This window comes from Condylura cristata, unplaced genomic scaffold (genome assembly GCF_000260355.1).
Source record: "Condylura cristata isolate star-nosed mole 26May11 unplaced genomic scaffold, ConCri1.0 scaffold00001, whole genome shotgun sequence".
NCBI lineage: Eukaryota > Metazoa > Chordata > Mammalia > Eulipotyphla > Talpidae > Condylura > Condylura cristata.
Window position 1 is genome coordinate 20,607,097 of NW_004567102.1, and position 20,447 is coordinate 20,627,543.

The following is a 20,447-nucleotide window of genomic DNA, read 5'->3' on the forward strand; positions in this document are numbered from 1 at the left end:
TAATGATGAAGATAAGGTTTTACGATTCCATCATATAGAAATTTAGTTGTACTAAATAATCACCATGAATTAAAGTAACCTGGTAAAGTAACCTAGAGAAGTTAACTATGAAAAAAAAATTGATAAAACCAACTATGGGAAACTAAGTCAGTAAGATGAAACTAATCTAGCAGAAGTTAAACAAATTTTATATTTCATTTTAACTTCAGGGTATTTGTGAAAATGAATTATTCTATCTGTAAAAGAAAAGAGAGAGTTGCCTTTGAAAATCAGAAGCTTCTATCAGCTAACTTTCCTGCAGTCTCGTATTGCAAGCTTGGATAATGTGTTTAGTTTACTTCCCTTGTTTCCAGTGAGTGAAAAGACCAATTTATTCAAGCTGAGCCATCTCATCTTGGACTAGAGTATTCTACATCCGTCAGCCTGCTCCTGTGGTTTTCTGGTGATATTTGTTTTATATTGACTCTTCCTACCAGTGAGAGAGAAACTAAATTGATCTCCTCATATAAGGATTACTAAATTTAGTTTCTTTGGCTATAATATATATGTGATTCAGTGAGTACTTTTACTTCAGTGAATGAAGGGTTGGCTGTATTTTCAGTCTTAAAATTTGGCAAATTACATTTATAATCTTAAATTTTTATTCAGTCATCTTAGTGGCATGCATATCTGAATAAAACTGGCTTTTAAAAAGTATGTTTTCCAGTTGAAATGCTAAAAATTCCATCACTATTCTGTTCTTTCCTTAATATCAGGCACACATGGCTGAAACAGCAAACTAAAATTTCCTACCTCATAATTCCCCCAGACCATTTCCTCCAAGTTGAATTATTGAGTCCTCTGTTTAAATATTAAAGTGTAGTATTTAATGATAGAAATTGGCTATATCTCTTTTGTCACTGAAAGTTAATGGTAATAAATGTAAGTGTAGCTCTCATTTCCTTGATAGAGATGACCCAGTGAACATACAGTAAGAAGAATTTTAACAGTCCAGTCTAGTAAATAAACATTTTTGAGCTACAATATGCTGGACTTTGTGTGAGACATGGAGTTAACAGAAATGAGAGCCTTGTGAAAAAAGGCAATGCAGGGACTGAAGTTTTTCCCAAACCCGCTCTGTGATTTAGAATTAGATCCTCTCTTTATGGCTTTTCTATATACTATAAACATGCATTTGATTATGTTTAAAGCATAGTCCTGCCCTTACTTACATTGATAAACAAGTTAACTTTACTAAAGCTCCAGAGTTGCCAATTAAATAATATTTTTGCATTCTTTTCTTTCTGACTTTTGTGTTTTGTACTCCATTTTCTTTTTGTCCCCAATTAGAATATTATAGAATGATACCAAGTGTGCCTTTTCACTTTAAATCATATTGAAACATAACTTGTTTTTTCATTTAACAGGCTCAACTTCATATGTACCATATTTTATGATTCTAAGATTTTTATAAATTAGAAACCAGTAACTGCTATGTTAGTTGCTTACTAGTGTTATCATTTCATTTGTGATTAATGACTTCTCTTTTTTAATACAATCAGAAAGTTTATTTAACTTTGGTTCCGTGTGACTCTCAGATTTCCCTGACACAGTTGGGTGACATAGAGAAGCACAATACAGTTGAGTGTTTCCCATGTATTACAGGCAGTTGGCTATATTTATCTATTCATTTTCTCCATTTATACTTTTATAGTATATCTAGAGAGTAGATAACTAGGATTTCACACACACACACACACACACACATATATACATATATATGTATATATTATATATATATATTATATATACATATATATATGTATGTGTATATATATGTATAGTTTATTTTTACATCATTTTGTGCTTTTTTCATCTCAGTTGTAATCCCCGTGGGCTTCCCATCACCAAATCACCCATGTGCCATCACCATAGTCCAGTGTATTTCCCTTCCCCCACTGTTTTTTGATCCCATTCTCCACTCTACCCCCATAAAATGTCTCTGGTATATAGCTATTCATTATTATTATTATTATTTTCTCACCTGGTCCGTTATACTCTTGCTATGAGTGAAACCATCTGGTATTTTTCCTTTTCTTTCTGGCTTATTTCACTAAGCATGATCTTCTCCAGCTCCATTCATGTTGCTGAAAAAGGCATATGTTTATTTTATTTGGTTGCTGAGTATATTCCATTGTATATATATACCACATCTTTTTAATCTAGTCATCTACTTTTGGGCATTTGGGTTGTTTCCATGTATTTCCAATTGTAAATAAGGTAACAATAAACATGGGGGGGGCGGTGCAGGTATCTTTTTGAATCAATGTTTTTGTGTCTTTTGGGTAGATACCTAGAAGTGAGATTGCTGGGTCATATGGAAGCTCCATGTTCAGCAGTTTGAGGAACCACCAAACAGTTTTCCATATTGGTTGTGTTAGTTTGCATTCCTACCAGCAGTGCAGGAGAGTTTCTTTTTCTCCACATCCTCGTCAACATTTTTTGTTGCTAGTTGTTTGAAGATGTGTCATTCTCCCTGGAGTGAGGAGGTATCTCATTGTGGTTTTAATTTGTATCTCCCTTATTACAAGTGATGTTGAACATTTTTTCATATGTTCATTGGCCATCTGCATTTCCTCTCCTGCCCATTTTTTGATGAGGTTGTTTATTTTTGTTTAGTTTCATCAGTTCCTTGTATATATTTGTGATCAATCCTTTATCGCTAGTTTTGTGTGAGAAAATTTTTTCCCAATCAGTGGGATATCTTGTCTTTTGTAATGTCTGTCTCTTTTGCTGTACAGAAGTGCTTTAACTTGATCTAGTCCCATCTACTTATCCTTGCCTTCACTATCATTGCATTGGGTGCTGTGTCTTTAAAGATGTCACCGAAGTGTATGTCGTGTGGTGTTTGGCCCATCTTTGCTTCCAGATATTTTATGGTTTCTGTTTTTATGTCTAGGTCTTTGATTTTTGTGTATGGTATGGTAGCAATCTAGTTTCATTTCTTTTTGCATGTAGCTTCCCAGTTTTCCCAGCACCATTTGCTAAACAAACTTTCTTTGTTCCATTGTCAAAGATCAGCTGCTGATAAAACTGTGGGTTTACATGTGGGTTTTCTGTTCTCATGTCTAGGTCTTTAATCCACTTCGAGTTGATTTTTGTGTATTGTGTGAGGTAGCAATCTAGTTTCATTTTTTTTGCATGTAGCTTCCCAGTTTTCCCAGCACCATTTGCTGAACAAACTTTCTTTGTTCCATTCTCAAAGATCAGCTGCTGATAAAGCTGTGGGTTTACATGTGGGTTTTCTATTCTTATCCACTGGTTTGTATGTCTGTTCTTGTTCTAGTACCATGCAGTTTTGATTATTATGGCTTTGTAGTACAGCTTGAAGTTTGGGATTGTAATGCCTCTATTCTTTTTCTTCTTAATCATGAGAGTTTTGGCCATTTGAGTTCTTTTGCTGTTCCATATGAATCTCATCAATATTTTTTCTATTTCTTTGAAGAATGTCATTGAGACTTTTATTGGGATGGTGTTAAATCTGTATATTGCTTTTAGTTGACTAGGATTTTAATTTCAGGTTTCCTACTAAGTATTTGAAATAATTATTTACTCAGCCTCCTGAAACCTCTTTAATTTGCTCATTTGTAAAACAGGGATACCTATCTTTCATACCTTACAAGTGGTACAGGGTCTGAAAAGACTCCTATTTCTTAATGCTAAAGACAAGCTATTACTATTGAAACAACACTGTTACTTTTTAAATTATGAACAATAGTGCATTTGCACTAAAATCCCTATAAGAAATTTATAAATGATGCTCTTTAGTACCAGACTGAACAGATAAAATTAGAATTATGTAGGTCACAGAGTACCTGGTCTCAGATGACCCTCAAATCTTGTTTTCTAAGTCAATTTGGTTATGAAATTTGAAGAAAATAAACCTACCTGCCCACAACCAGCAACTCACCTGCATCCCTAAAATAGCTTTCCATTTTCTACTGATGATGCTGAGAGGGTTTTTGATACAAAACTGATTTTTCTTTTGATTTATTAACTTTACTAAAAGTAGCCTGTTGAGGGGCCCTCCCTGGTGGCTCAACAGGTTAGGCATTGCAGGCTGATACAGCTGCTTTGCTGCAAGTATGATCCCCAGCCCCAGAGGTGATCCACATGGCGTGGCAGACCTCTTCTGACCCGCCTGCTGCTCCCCTCAGCAGTGTACTTCGTCAAACTGCCTGTGCTGTCCCCCACTGTGTCTCTGGCTGTGCCTGCACCTCTGAGTTATACCCCAGTTCTGTAAGCATAAGTAAATATAAGCTTTAAAAAAAAAAAAAGTGGCCTGCCGAACCAACTACCTCATCAAATTACATAGTATCATTCCATTTACTGCTTTTTCTGAGAATTACTACCAGTTACTCACTTTTTATTTTCTAACAGTAATCAGTTGAAGTATAACTTGACCCTCATGAATTGAGGGAAAGAAAAACTGCACATTCTGAGTTGTAGAAATATTCTGATGGTGTTAGGAAAAGGAATTAGAAAGTTAAGATGGAAAACATATGTACTGATATTTTGGGGAAAGACTATAGAGGAGGTAAAAACCTTTTACCTCATCTTACCTGAAGTTCTCCAGCCAGGGCCCTATCAGACTGACAATGGACAGATTTATAAGAGAAAAACACAGAAATTTATAAACATATACATTACAGTATTCATATATTGGCGTACTCAATGATAAGTAGCTCATCAGCCTAGACTCATAAAATTTCTTAGGCTAAAACAAAAATGGGAGTGTAGGACTTCTGGACAGAGAGAAACAAGATATGAGAAGGAGAGTAACTAAAGTATGATAAACAGAGGATGTTTAGTGAGGTTTGCTACATGGATTTACCTCAGTGCCTTCTCCATTGATAATAGCTGTTAGAATCTTCCTCTTCTTGATACAGGAACAGGGGACACCTTTATAAATGGAATAACCTTTACAAAAGTAAAGTGTGTTGTTTTTAGAGCTTTCCCTACATTTACTAATTCCCAATGGTCTTTAGTTCAAAACAATCCATATGCTAAAACAGCATTTGTTGGTGTGGTGTGATAACATTCTGGCACCCTCCAGAATTTTTACAGTTTGTGGCAGCACTTTTTTTTTTTTTTAAGATTTTTTATTCATATGGAACTGGGGTACAGGCCAGAGATGTGGATGGTGAGAGGATTCACCAGAGACAGAGAGGGGAACAGAACAGGCAGAGTGACGAAGTACACTGCTGAGGGGAGCAGTGGGCGGGTCAGGAGAGGTCTGCCTCGCCATGTGGATCTCCTCCCGGGCAGGTGGGAATCAAACTCATGCGGAAGTGGCTTTAGCTTCTCAGTGCTGTGCTTTAGCCCGCTGCACCACCAGGGAGGGCCCTGTGGCAGCACTTTTAAAGTGAGCCCCAGCAGACCATTACAGTAGTTATTCAGAGATATATTTTATATTCCCTTGAATATAAAAGGGAACTAATTTTTAAAAATTTCACCTTTCAAACATGGCACAAATTAGTCATGTAAATTTTATACAAATAAATGTAGCATATAAGCACATGTTATGTCTAACATTTTACAGTACAAAATGCTGTTGCATAGAGGGACAGGTCTCATTATTACAATAATAAAAAACTATAAGAGACTGAGGTAATTTATAATTACCTAATACTATTAAACTAGTAGGTGGCAGAGTTAGAACCAAAATCACTGTTATCTCTATAACACCTTGCTGTCTCATAAGTACATGAGATGTTCTTACTAGTGAGAATGAATTAACTCTTACAGAGCAGAAGAAATATTTAGTACACCATAGGAGGTAATATACTGAATTACAGTAATAGCACCAGTGCTTTCCAGCTATGTAATTAGGAATCAGAGAGTAACTAACTAGGTTCAAGATTTTCAGATAAGGAACTGGAGGCAAACCTATAAGTAATTTAAATAAAATTAAACAATACACCACATCTGACCTTTTTTTGAGCTAAAGGTCAGAGTAGCTTTTTTTAGTTAGATAGTGAAAACTGACTACCTGGATAATGTTGTTAACTCTAAAAGTATTGAATGCTTACTCAGCTAGATTCTACACTAAGTGCTGTATGAAAATGAGCTATTTAATACCCATACCAACCTTGTGTGGCAGATATAATTCTCCTATATAGGTGAACTATTAGAGAGGTTATATAACCTGTCTGTGGTCACACAGCTAGCATCCGATAGAGGCAAGATTTAAACTCGGGTATCTGTCTGACTTAAACTTTTGTCTTAACTGTCAGCCTTTACTTCCTTTGGACCTTTATGGCCCTCTGAATCACCTTCAGTATGTTAAATGCTTAGAGTATGTGTGATGTTCCAGTGACCTTGCGGAATTGAACTGTGGTCAAAATTAAGAATTAAACAGAAGTGTTTGGAATCTGTTGGTGATTGATTACAAAATTAGTAAGTATATCTGTAGCATATAGTCTGATGTGGGGGTCAGAATTTCTTCTAATCTCTCTAGGCTCTTGTTGGACTCATCATACAATCAAATTAACAGGTTAGTAGTAGGGGGGAAAAAGTTTAACTGCATAGGTAAAGGGAATCTAAATAGATTCCAAAGACAAAGAAGTAAAAAGGGGGCATAGATCCTGCACTCTGGAATTTGATGGGGCCCTCTTTCATCAAGGATGGAGGGGGACTAAGGGTGAAGACTAGATGCCCTGTAAATTGGTGTTTGTCCTGACATACAGGTTTCTGCTCTAGAAAGGTTATTTCTGGTGAAAAGTTCAAATTCTGCATTGCACTTCTAGTTGTTGCTCTTCTAGGTAGTTTAGAGAGTGATAAAAATATCTCATGAGCCTGGAGGGCTCTGATTAAACCTCTCTTTAGGCCAAAATGATACATCTTGAGAAAACTGTTCTGAACATCTTGGGGAAGTCCATCCTTTCCTTTTTACTAGCATTTGAGTAAAAAGTTAGGGAAACTACAGAAGAGATAATGAATTGAAAATTATAAGAGAGACAGCAAGGATATGTGCTAAAAAGGACATTGGATGACTTCATGTACTTTTCTGGTTGCAGGTTCATTTATATGTATGATCTTGCTGCTAAGCTTTGAAATCATGCTAGTACCTATGGTAACTAAACCCTGGGAAACTACTAGTGATCTTTGATATGCTAAATACGGGGCACTGAATGAGGTCCCTTTGTACTTTAGTGGACCCTGGCTGCATGTTTTTAAATGTGTATTAGAGTTCAAAATTCTTGAGGATAGGAAATGTAGAGGAGGAAGAATTTTCCTTTACCCTTTTAGGTTCTTTCACTGGAAATAATTAAATTGATACAAGGCACATTAACAGGAGGGGGGAAAATTAAGTATGTATATCTAAGAGATTCAAATTATCAGGAAAGATTCTAAAGATAGTCGAGCAAATTAAGGTATCTATGCCATCCTGAAAAAAGGAAAAGCTGTGAGACTGACTTCAAAGGGAAAGAAGGTGATTCAAAGAAAAAAGGAAAAACATATAATGTTTGCTAAATAAAGGTTTGCTATGCCATGCAGAAAGAATGAGATTCTAAACAAACAGGTCTTACTAATGAATCTTGCCGAAACCCTCCAGTCTTATCACATTTCCAATATATTCTTGATAATTAACTCTGATGATAGCTGGTTTCCTGGAATAGGTCTGCTCAGTTCATTTGGGTAGTTAGGAGGGGAAGTGAAGAGCTCCACCTGAACCTGTTGGATATTTGCTCAAAATAATCCTCATGCTAAAGTGACACACTGGGGCCATGTGTTCTGTTCCTCCTTACTATGCACACCTCCTCTAAACACTTGAGGAACCCAGAAATGCTGAATAGCTTGTTCAAGTAGTCCAAAATCACCATGCAAAGGATGGTGGATAGAAGACCAGTCATGGAAGGTTCTCAGGAAGGATACAGTAAACAAGTATATGAATGTTATATAGATTTAAGTTGTCATCTTTGTTGTTGACAAAAGATTTGGTCATTTCCCTTTTCCCCAATAAAGTGAGGGGAGACCTTTACAAGTGATTTCCCTTGTCAACGCAAGTGTTTCAGAATTTAGAAATGTCTATTTCTCTTCAATTTTCAGAGCTTTTCCTTTGTTGTTCCTTAAAATTAAGTATACTTGAATTGCAGGGGTGGGGGACATATCTTGTACTTCTAAAACACTGATATGTAATCCAATGATACTTTAATTAAAAAAAAGGGGGGAACACAAAACAGCAAATATTCAGCAAACTATATTGTAAACAGAAAACAAAACCAAATAATACCAACCTCAAATAATCTTTATGACAAAGAGACATTTTAGGGTAGCAAATTTTATTCCTTTTAGGAAACTTGCAGTAAAACAATTGAAAATTCTTGATTTAAAATTGCCATATCCTTACCCTATTCTTTGCCCGTAGATAGGACTATTTTGCCTTTGCTGGGTAAAGACCGTCCTTTTTGAATATCTGTTTTTGAAGGGTACTTGATCCTTTTTATGCTCACTTTATTGTCTAAGGTGAACTTAGCTGTACTTAATAGCAGTTTTATTCCTTTGAAAATAGTAGTAATGTTTGATCTTAGGACTTTCTTGGTAGTAAAGACTTGACTCAAAGGAAGATGATGTACTGCTTACTGTTCTAGGCAAAAAAAAAAAAGAAAAAAAATTACATCATGGTTTCTGAGTAGAGATAAGAACTAATAGTCTTAACAGTATAAGGTCATTAGAGTGCTGGGTAGCACCAAGTAGACAATGGTTGTGAAAAAGACTCTGATAAAGAGAACAAGAGCAAGCTCTGGATGTGTCTGCTTTATCACTTTTCTTGAGTTTCATTGTTAACATATTATCCCTGGAAATAATTTACTGCTGTCTCTGGTAGAAATGGAGATTGGTGTGTTGCCAGTGCCATAGGTGGTATGTTAGCACTAATTGAGATGTCACAGATGTCACTCACTCACTCCAGACCAGTGATTTTTCTGGTATTTGTATTCCTGGATGCAGGAGATAGAGAAAGCCATGACAGAAAGTGTGTTTTCCACTTATTTCTTGTACATCTTCCTATATGAATACTTAGAGATGTTCTTTTTGAAAACATACCACTGAGGAGTACCCGGTGACCCCAAACTGGTAAGAGGTGCATAATCTAAGGGTTTGGCAATGCATGTTCACAAAGACAAAGAAAGCATACTTTTAGTGGAAAAGATCTTTAATTGGTGTGGGCGGATGTCTGTATGTGAGAGAGGAGTAGGAGGATTTCAAATTACTTACTCCTCATCAAAGTCTAGAAATTACCCAGCCCTTCATAGACAGTTGTCCAAACAGTCTTGACCAAAAGCAATGTTTCTGAGGCATGAAAGCTTGCTATAAGTCTAAGGCACGTCTGGCAGGAAATCACTGCCAAATGTACTACATAATCTACCATAAGGTCAAGATAATGGCTGCCATTGCCACTACCAAAATGTTAAAGTTCCAGGAGCAGTTTCTCTACATGTCTTAGCCCAAAGTATCTCTCCTCCAAGCAGTTCCAGAATACAAGTACTCCCCTTCCAGGAGCACCAAGGTGCAAGTCAGAGCAATTGAGACCATGCACTTATTCAGCTATGGGCTCTGCCGCTAGTTCCAGCAGTTCCCTGTTCAGGAAGTTATGCTGAGTTATGGCAAGCTGGGATTTGTAATCCTTAGAGCCTGAGATCTTTTCAGTTGGGAGATGCAGGTAGAATCCATTTGGGACATCATTTACTGTCTGTCGTTCTCTGGACCAGACTTTACTCCTTACTATTTCCCTAATATTTTGAGTTGTGGATATAGACACTTAGAAAGTATGTTTTAAAAACATCTTCCTATAAATATACCTTCAGTATAATTCTTTAGGAGTTTTCCAATCAAAACTGTAGGAATCAATGTGAGTGATAAATACATAAATAGTCAGAAAAAAGTGTGTATGATCCATATTTTGGACATACCTACATGCAGGCAGTAAATAAACTGAAAAGAATAGGAGGTGAAAGATATCAATTTTTAACTTTATAGAGTGTAGCTTTCTATGAAGTTAGCAGACTTGCTCAAAGAACAATGTTGTTATTGTTTTCTAATGCAATCTTGTATCTCATTAAATTCAATTCATACCTAAAAGTTTACATAAAAGGGGTTGAGTAAATTGTTCGTAAAAGGTGTTTGTTGTATAGATTTTGGGTGTCCTTTGTTTTTGATTCCTTGTAAAAGGATTTCACAAGAATGCAAGACAGTGTCTCTAAACAAGGTTTTATTGGACTTGTACACAAAGGAGGAAGCTTGGAAAGTTTCTACTCTGGCTCTCCAGGAAGCTGGTAGAAGGGTTTTAAGGGATTAGTCTGTCAGAGCAGAAGAATAGAGCAACATTATAGCATGTTTGGGACTGGGACATGCACAGAATAGCTACATGCTTCTTTATATGTGTCATACGAAGTCTCCTCCCAAGGATGTGTGCTAGCATGCCAGTACTTTTTTTTTTTTTTCACTACTACTATTCAAGACCTTCAGCATCCCAACTCCAGAATATTGTGAAACAATCATTAGTTAGGATGTAGCACCATTTGTCTAGGTGTGGAACCTTTGGTCAATCTGGTGGGCCAAGTTGTTTAAACAGGATGTTAGACAGGACCTGCTAGTTTGCAGATTAGCTTCCTGTTCAAACAGTTGGGATATTTATCCTGCCAGCTGACAATTTCACTTAACCAAGGCTATCTCAGTTGGAAATTTCAGGAAGCTATTTTGGCTCTTAGAGTGCTAATATATTCAATATAACATTAAGTCTCTTGGTAAGAATCTTGTCCTTTATTAACAACAATGCCAACTGCACGCTGGGTAATTCCGTATTTGCCACAGTAACATTTGAGGGGTGTACATTTTTCAGCAGTGCTCATCCCCTTGATTTCTGCAAGATCACCTTTTGTGCAGTCACATGCAAGTGTCCAGAAAAACTCCACATTTTCTAAAAGGCCTACAGAACATACAGCCAGGTCCTTCACCTCTTTCCCTTTGTGTTGGTCATTTGGGGAGTTTATTGGGAGATGGTGGTTCCAGGAAAAGGGAAAGTTTCTGTTCTTCCTTAAGTCCTTTGCCCTTCCTTAATTGAAGAAGAGATCGCTATGTCATAAACTTCAGTTATTTACCCAGTAATCTCTGTTGCCCTTTTATGACCTAGAATGTAGTTTGGATGTCTCATCCAGTTCTAGGTTTATCAGTAAACATCTATATTAAGAATCTTGCTCTCAAAGTAAAAATGAGGTCACCCCTCACTGTCACATGTTATCTCTCTCTGTTCTTGATGCCCCAGGCCCTAATACAAAGGATATATTTTATTGTTCTGGTCCATTAAATTTACAACTCGTCCAAAAAAAAGAATTTACAGGCCCTCCCTAGTGGCACAGAGGTTAGTGCAGCACTGTGAAGCTCGTGTGGCTTCAGCATGAGTTAGATACTCAGCCAGGGAGGTGACACACATGGCGTGGCAGACCTCTCCTGACACGCCTGCTGCTCCCCTCAGCAGTGTACTTTGTCAGTCAGCCTGTTCTCTTCCCCACTCTGCCTCTGGTGAATCCTCTCACTGCCAGTGCACCTCTGGCCTGTACCCCAGTTCTGTATACATAAATAAAATAAAATCTTAAAAAAAAAATAATTTACAGCTATATAATTCTGCAGATGGATGCTGGTAAATTATGTTCCATATGTTTGCTGGTAAATTATGTTTCCTTACTAACCTGTCTGATACTGTTCTGATTACTTCTATAGGCCAAGAAGAACCTAGAGGGGCATAGGATGATTTCTTTTGTACACAGACATTTTTCTTTTTCAGTAGAAGTTGATAAGCTGATTCAGAAATTTATGTGGAAATGCTCAGACATACCATAATCAAAATAATATTGAAGAACAAAGCAGAAGGAATTATAGTCAGGACTTGAGACTTACTGAAAATTTTGTAAATAAAAATGTATCAGACAAAAGAATAGACATATAGATAAGTGGAACAATATAGTATCCAAAAATAGACCTACACATTTATCATCACATATGATAAGGATGCCAAGGCAATTTAATAAGCAATAAGGAAATGTTTTCAACAAATGGTGTTTGAAAACATGATGGTAGGGTGAAACGTATCAGAATATGAAATCCTCAAAAATGCCCTTTTAGCATAATCATTATTTTGAGCTAAAGGCATCTGAGAACTAGTAGATGCACAAAAAGTTCTTTACCTATCCCTAACTGCCGAAAAATAAAGTATAAATTTTCTCCTTTGAACAGGAAATTTATAAAAGATACTTACATTTGTAAAGTGGTCCCTGCTCCAGAGAGAGAGAGAGCTACTTCAGATAGCTCTTATCTCCCTAGGAACTTCAACTTGGAGAACAAGAAAACCCTTCTTTAACCATACATGTTCTCCCAACAACTTTTCTTAATGCCTTTCTCAATCTGGAACCCCATTGAACTCCCACCCCTCTTTTCCTTTGATTAGCCTAAGGTGGTATATATAAGTCTCAATCTTCTGGCTTCTTCCTTGAGTCTTACTTCTTTTATTTAAAACTCCCATTAGGTGCATTTATGTACTTAATGATAAACTGTTTTTCTTTATCCATTTGATTGATGGGCTTCTTCCATTGAATCTAGGAAGATTAGGGGGAAAAGGATTCTTTCTCTTCTACAGGTATAAAAACTGGATTCCTACCTCACAACACATAAAAATTACTTAGAAATGAATTAGGACTTTACACTAAATTACTACAGAAAAGCATGAGTATTTTTGGCACCTATCTTAGAGATAGGCACACAGAAAGCACAACTATGAAAAAAATGGATAAATTGAGTTTCATGAAAAGTAAAAACATCTTCTCTCATCAAACAGTAACATCAAGAAAATAGGTAAGTTATGCACTATGAAGGAATATTTTTAAACACATATCTGACCAGAGGACTTGCATCAAGAATATATAAAGAATTCTTACAATGGAATAATTAAAAGACAATCCAACTTTTAAAATGAGCAGAAGATTGGAGAGACACTTCACAAAACAAGGTCAATCATCAGTTGGGAAAGCATGTAAAAAAGTGCTGAACAGTTTTAGACATTTGGAAAATATGAAATGAGGTACCACTGCTCTTCCATTAGGATAGCTAAAATGAACAAAATTAACAACACAGCACTGGGGAGACTGGAGGTTGCTGTGAAAAACTAGCAGCAACTCCACTTTTACATATTTATCAAAAGAAAGAAAATGTGTATCCATTTAAGTCATGTCATGTATAAAAGAATGTTCACAGCTTTATAATAGCCCCACACTGGAAAACTCCAGGAGACTCGATAAACTATCTGGTATGTTCATATAATGGGAAAAGCTATTCAGAAAAAAAGGGGAACTAACTACATGGGAGACAACAACAAAACATGAGCAGACAGGAAGAAGTCAGTCACAAAACACTTTTTACAGTATAATTGAATTTATCAAAATTTAAAGAATAGCTAAAACTATAGTGACAAGTATCAGTCAGTCATTGCTTCTAGGTATGGAGGGATAGGAAGGATGTTGACTGAGAAGAGTACAAGGGACTCCATGCATTGATGGAAATACTCCATCTTGTGCAGGAGATAAGTCATTGATACATAGGTAAAATGATTTGTCAAAACTTAACAAGCTTTACTTGAGATCTGTTCATTTTACTTTATGTAAATTATAACCTAAATTAAAATCACATCCAAAAAATGTGTTTTCCTCTAATTCTAATATCTTTCTCTACTTTCCTTAAAGTATGGGACAGCTTAATTTAACTAACCTGACCTTTCAATAAATCTTTGTTTCTTATTTCTTCCTTTCACACCCCTTTCAAAGTCCTTTCCATTAGCTTGTTTTATAAATATGGAGTCAGGATTCTGGTAGGAATAAATTGCTATAGTTCTTTCATTCACTAAACATTGTCTTATGCTCTGTATAGTGAAAATACAGCGGAATGGATTAATTATGTTAAGTATTCAAAAATGAAATGTGCAGGATATGAGCATTTGGGGAGAACTAGAATGAGTGGCTAGAAAAGAGGTTAAACTAATTTACATCTTGTATAATCTATGGAATAAAACTAAGAGATGGATAAATCACTTATGTTCAGGAATAAATCATTCTCATCTTTATGCATATAAATGTTAGCTGTCTACTTCCTGAAAATTTTGTTCCCTATTAGTTTTGTACCTTTAAAATATTATTTTTATTATAAAGCTCTCAAATGATACCCATGAATGTTAAATTTATTTTGGAAAGTATCTCTTTGAATGCTTTGAATCTTGTTGGCATTTCAAACTAATGCAATATTGGCTTACCTTGTCTTTTCTTTCTTTTTCTTCCAATCAGTTTGACAAAGGCTACTCTTACAATATCCGGCATAGCTTTGGAAAGGAAGGCAAGAGAACAGACTATACACCTTTCAGCTGCTTGAAGATTATTCTAACCAATCCACCAAGCCAAGGGGATTATCATGGTAAGTGCTTCCACTGGATATTTTTTTTTTGCAGAATACAGAAACCCAATAGCTCCGTAGGAAACACTGAAATAGTATAATGGCATTTTGCATTACTGACAGGAGCTAGTTTGTAGCTTATGTCAGTCATCAGTGTCAAGCTTGAGCTCCCTTACTCTTCTCGTGACTTGTCTTATTAGTGAACCAAGTCAGGCAAGAGGAATTCATTCAGCTGCACTTCAGTTTGTGCTGGACTAGACTCTTTAGTTCTCTGTGTCTCCCTACTAATGTTCTCTTTCTCATATTCTGCAAGTTTCTCACAGCCTTTTGAAGTGACAACTTGACTTTTAGAAGAGTATATGCATTAATTTTTGAAAACACTACTGAGAAAAAGTGTTTTATTCTCATTACTATCATTTGATTTACAAAGATTAAATGAGGACATTCACAAATTGTGGCATCAAGCATCTATCAGTTTGCCTGATTTGCTTATAAAAAAAAGTGTTAAACTATTTTCTGTAGTTTCCTGAGTTCAACAATTTTTTTTTTCCTGAAATTGTTCTCTTAGCACACCTTGAAAAGTTCCTCCTTTGTTTATGTCAGAGAATGATTTAATAGTCCTGATTAGTAAGTTTTCTAGATTACCAAAGCTTACTGCAGCATTTATCAAAACTTTACTTTTGCATCTTAAATCACACTTAAAAATCACATACTTTTTAGACTGTTGCAAGTCAGTCACAGACTTATAAGAAAGATGTTCTATAAGTCCAGAGCATAGTAGTACCTGTCCATTCATATTTAGTAAATGAAAAGGCAGCATTACTGATATATACAGTGAGAGGTCCTTATCATTTGTGTCAATTTTTCACTTAAGATAACTTTTAGAAAGGCACCATCAGGGCCCTCTCTGGTGGCGCACTGGGTTGGAGCACTGCACTGTGAAGCTAGGCCAAGCTGTGGCCGCTTCAGTGTAAGTTCCCTCTCCTGTCCTGGAGGTGACCCACATGGCGCAGCAGACCTCTCCTGTCTTGCCTGCTGCTCCCCTTAGCAGTGTACTTTTTCAATTTGCCTGTTCTGCTCTTTGCTTTGTTTCTGGTGAATCCTCTCACTGCTCCTGCACCTCTGGCCTATATCCCATTTCTGTATGCATGAATAAATAAAATCATTTAAAAAAAAAAAAGAAATGTACCCTCAGACTATAAAATCAGATGCTTGCAGGTTACCTAAATGATTTTTTCCCTTAACTTTGAAAATCATTAACCAGGTAAATTTGTTGAGAAAGCCTATAACAACAGCCATACCAGGCAGTTAAGTAGGACTGATAAGGAAATTTCCCCCTTTCTGTCTGTATTCTTGAATGGTCAAGCAATCAAGTTAACATCATTCATAGGGTAAAGCACAATTTATTTAAATACTGATAATAAATCTACATGGGTGTAGATTCTAAACCAATAGGGCAAAATTAGTAATGGGATAGTGTTCTAGAGGCTCCAGAAGATTGGAGAGGACTCACATGATAAAGTCCACGTTATATAGTGTGATGTTTGTTCTCCCATTTAGAAAGGCTTCTCCTATAGAAAGCTTATAAAATTTATATAATTCCTAATTCTGGGTAGTACCTCTAACTCTCATTTCTTTGGGCACTTAAGGAAGTGATAACTTTCTTAGGGGCCAGCAGAGCCTGGATTGTCCATAGGTTGAAATAATCCACATGCCAAAGTGACACTTGTTAGAGAGAGGCCTGTCCTGAATACTTTGGGGAAGCCTATCAGATTACCTTCGGGAGACCTCTACTTCAGGTGCACTGAAATGGCTAAGTAAATTCTGGGGAGTCCTCCTGTCATTTTCTAGGTCCGAGCATTTATCACTTGTTCAGTTGATTTTTATTAGCATATTTGGCAGTACAGGTTTTATTTCTTATTCTTGTTAAATTGTATCTTATTTACCCATCCATTATTAATTTTGTTTTAATGTAAAGACTCTTATCAATTAAAAAAACATACTTAGCCAAGGTATATGAGCTCTAATTTATTACACATTTATCCTTAAAAAAATAATAATAAACTTTGTCAAAACAGTTTCAGTTCACAGCGAAATTGAGGAGAAAGTTTCTATAACTTCCCCCCTATCATCAGAGCGGTACAAATTGATGAGAAGAATGTGTAATCTGCTGTTGTTAGATGTAGCCATTTATAGGTATCAATTATATCTAGTTGATTGATGGTGCTGTTAAGTTCAAATGTATTATTGTTGATTTTCTGTCTGCTTAATCTATCCATTTCTGAGGGGTATTGAAAATTCTAATTCTAATAATGGGTTCATCTGTTTCTCCTTGTTCTCTCAATTTTTACCTCAATTTGTTCATGCCCTATTTAGGTACATATATATCATAGATTGCTATATCTTCTTGGGACTATTCATTTCTTTATTATGTTTCTTTTTTTTTTAATCTCTGATAAATTTCCTTGCTCTTAAATTTACTCTGTCTGAAACTAATATATATTGCCTCTCCTATTTTTTTTTTAATTTGTGTTATTGTGGTAAATTTTTTGCCATTTCTTTTTTATTTAACATTGGCTTATAGTTTCAGAGGTACAATATTAAAATTTGATCTGTTCTATTAAGATCACCACCAAAATTCTAGTTTCCCACTCCTTTACTTTTACTCTCTGTTTTTATATTTAAAGTGCCTCTTTTTTGAAAAACATTTATTTAGGTCTTGTTTATGTTACATTCTGACAATCTTTATTTCTCCTCCAATTGAAATAACATTGTTCTGTAAGTTTTGGATGTGCATCATTAAAAATCTGTATGTGTATATTACTACACTATAATTACACTAACTTCTGTTTTTATTTGGTATATTTAGAACACTGATGTTGAAAAATAATTAATGATACAGTTGATTAATATCTGCTATACTTGTTACTTATTTTTGCCTTTATTCTTTATTTTAATCTTTGTCTTTCAACTTTTTGGGTTTTAGTTTTAGCATTTTATATCATTCCATTTTCTTTGTTATAGCAGTTACATTTTTTAGTAGTTTTGCCTTTTTAAGAGCTATTGCTGTACATTTGTAACTAATCCAAGTCCCATTCGAGTTATTCTTTTTTTTTTTTTTAAAGATTTATTTATTTATTTGTACATACAGAACTGGGGTACAGGCCAGAGGCTCAGGGGTGGCGAGAGGCTTCACCAGAGACAGAGTTGGGAGCAGAACAGGCAGATCAACGAAGCTGAGGGGAGCAGCGGGCGGGTCAGGAGAGGTCTGCCATGCCATGTGGTCACCTCCGGAGCAGGCAGGAATCGAGCTCATGCGGAAGTGGCTTTAGCTTCTCAGTGCAGTGCTTTAACCCACTGCGCCACCAGGGAGGGCCCCATTCGAGTTATTCTATGCAACATAACACATAATACACAATATAAGTATGATAATGAGATGTTGATAATTTTCTTTTATCATTTCTGTCATTTGTTTTATTTATAAATAAATATGCATATAAAGATATCTGCACTAGCATACATAATTGAACACATTATTCCTAATGTGGCGGCGGGCGAGGCGGGAAGACTCTATTAGCTCAATTAAGAGAAACAAAAGTTTTTATTTTACCTTTTCCAGTCATTCTTCCTTTCTGTAGGTGTATTCAGGTTACTGATTTGTATCATTTCCTTCTTCTTTGAAGGAAATAATCAAAGATTTTAAAAATGTATATCTACTGCCAACAAATTATGTCCAATTTTGTTCTCCTAAGGAAGTCTGTATTTGTTCGACTGTATTGAAGAATAATTTTGCAAGATACAGAGTTTTGCATTTGTGGGTCTTCCCCCACCCCCACCGTCCCCATAGGCAAGGTGTTGTTATCCTCTGGTTTCTTCTGAGATTTTTTTTCCATTTTTAATTTTCTTAATTATGACTAAATGAACCATTTTGTGTTTATTTTGTCTGGTGTTCTCTGAGCTTCCTGGACCTATATTTTGATGACTGGCACATTAATTTGGGAAAAATTATTTGTCATTGCTTCAAATGTTAATTTTCCCCTTCCTTTCTTCTTCTGGTATCGTGTTAACATGCTTGTTATACTTTTCATAATAGTGCTTCAGTTCTCAGATATTATGTTCCTACCTTTTTCAGTCTTTTTTCTCCTTTATCAGTCTTAGATTTTGTTGACACATCATTAAGCTCAGAGATTCTTTCCTCATACTTATCTACTAATAAGCCTATCAAAAAGGGCTTCATTACTGTTAGTTTGAGCTGTAGAATTTCTATTTTAACCTTTCTTAGGATTTCCACTTCTCTGCTTACATTGGCCATCTGCTCTTCTGTGTTGTCTGCTTTTCTATTAGATCCTTGAGCAAATCTTGCTCAAAGAACTTTAATAGGATCAGAATGCATAGCGAGAAAAGAAAGGATAATTAAACACCCAAAGTTATCCATACCCTCATGGGGTACTATTTTATCCAAGCCTTACCTGATGGGCTTTGACCAGAATCTAACTTTTGTACTAAAGAAATACGTAACTCCAGTTTCCTCTAATTTCTCACACTTAATAGGGCGGTGGCCCAAATTTTAGTCCATTTATTAGAATTTGGGTTGTGGGGTTTTTTTGACCCAATAAATTATATCTACATTTTAAAAACTACCCAGCCAAAAAGGGCTGGCCCAAAGCAGGGCCACAGAGGCTTAAAAGCTTGCCACAAGTCAAGGGCACCATTCGTCAGGGGTGCCATAAAAGGGGCAGGAGGAACCATAAAAACCTGGGATGAAAGAAATTGAATTAAAATACAAATCAAGCTAACATCTGCCATTGTCAGCCTCCCTATGTGTCTCTACATGTATCGCCATCCATGTACTCCAATTCTCTGATGCTGTCCAAAGCTGAGAACCCAGTGAACCCTCCTTTACATGTCTCTCTGCTCCACATACCTCTTTTTGTCTATCCTCTAAGTCCCCTCCCAAGTTGTTTCCTGGCTAATTTTTTCTCCTTGATCCACTCTTTATTAGGTGGAGACAGGGTACCTGGAATCTCCCCCTTTTTATGGAGTTTACATGGGCCCCTTACTTCTCAGAGAAGAATAAAGAGAGTTGCTTTTTTTGTTTGTTTGTTTGTTTGTTTGTTTTGAGTTTTTAAAGATTTTAGCAACACTTGTTAGGATGGAATAGCAATTTCTATGTTCCGTATAGCTCCTTCAAGGCAAAAGTCTCTAGTCTTTTTAGGTTTGTGCTATTTACGAAATTATTTAGTACCCTAGGTTGTCATTATTTCATTAAGCAGCACTGCTGGAAATGATTAATTGATCAACCAGTTATGAAGCTTTGTAGATGTAAGTATAATCCAGAATATTTATCTGTCTCTTCCACAAATGCTGGGAAACTTTGTCATACACATTTAAATTCTGTATGTATTTACTTATCTCCAGTTACTTTGCTAGTTCAACCACTTTCAGTTTTTAAGTTTTCTTTTTTTTTTTTTAAGATGTTTTTATTTATGCATACAGAACTGGGATACAAGCGAGAGGTGCAGAGGGTGGTGAGAGGATTCACCAGAGACACAGCGGGGAGCAGAATAGGCTGACTGACAAAGTACCCTGCTGAGGGGAACAGTGGGCGGGTCAGGAGAGGTCTTCTGCGCCATGTGGGTCATGTCCAGGGTGGGGATCAAATACTCATGCTGAAGTAACTTTAGTTTCTTAGTGCTGTGCTTTAACCCGCTGCGCCACCAGGGAGGGCCCTAAGTCTTCTCTTTGTTGTGGGAGATAGAAAAACATAGCAATTACTGAGTTCTGCATTCTTTTTGTTGTCTGGTAAAACACCACCAACTTCTCCAAGTAGTACTCTATTCTGTTTTCATCTCACTCTGGAGCTAGTTTCACTTGTGTCCAGTACTTTGTCAATCTTCAGTTTCTTCATGAGTTCATCTTTTCCAAGCTTATATATATATATATATATAAATATATATATATATTTATATATATAT

General features: G+C 36.1%; 1 protein-coding gene across 1 annotated transcript in view; it reads left to right on the top strand.

Moving 5' to 3' along the window:
- PRIM2 (primase, DNA, polypeptide 2 (58kDa)) overlaps positions 1-20,447 on the top strand; it is a 256,639-nt gene that overhangs the window by 204,041 nt on the left and 32,151 nt on the right. The window contains exon 11 of the mRNA XM_004673597.2: positions 14,367-14,493. Coding sequence (XP_004673654.1) covers positions 14,367-14,493 — 127 coding nt within the window. The remainder of the gene's footprint in view (positions 1-14,366; positions 14,494-20,447) is intronic.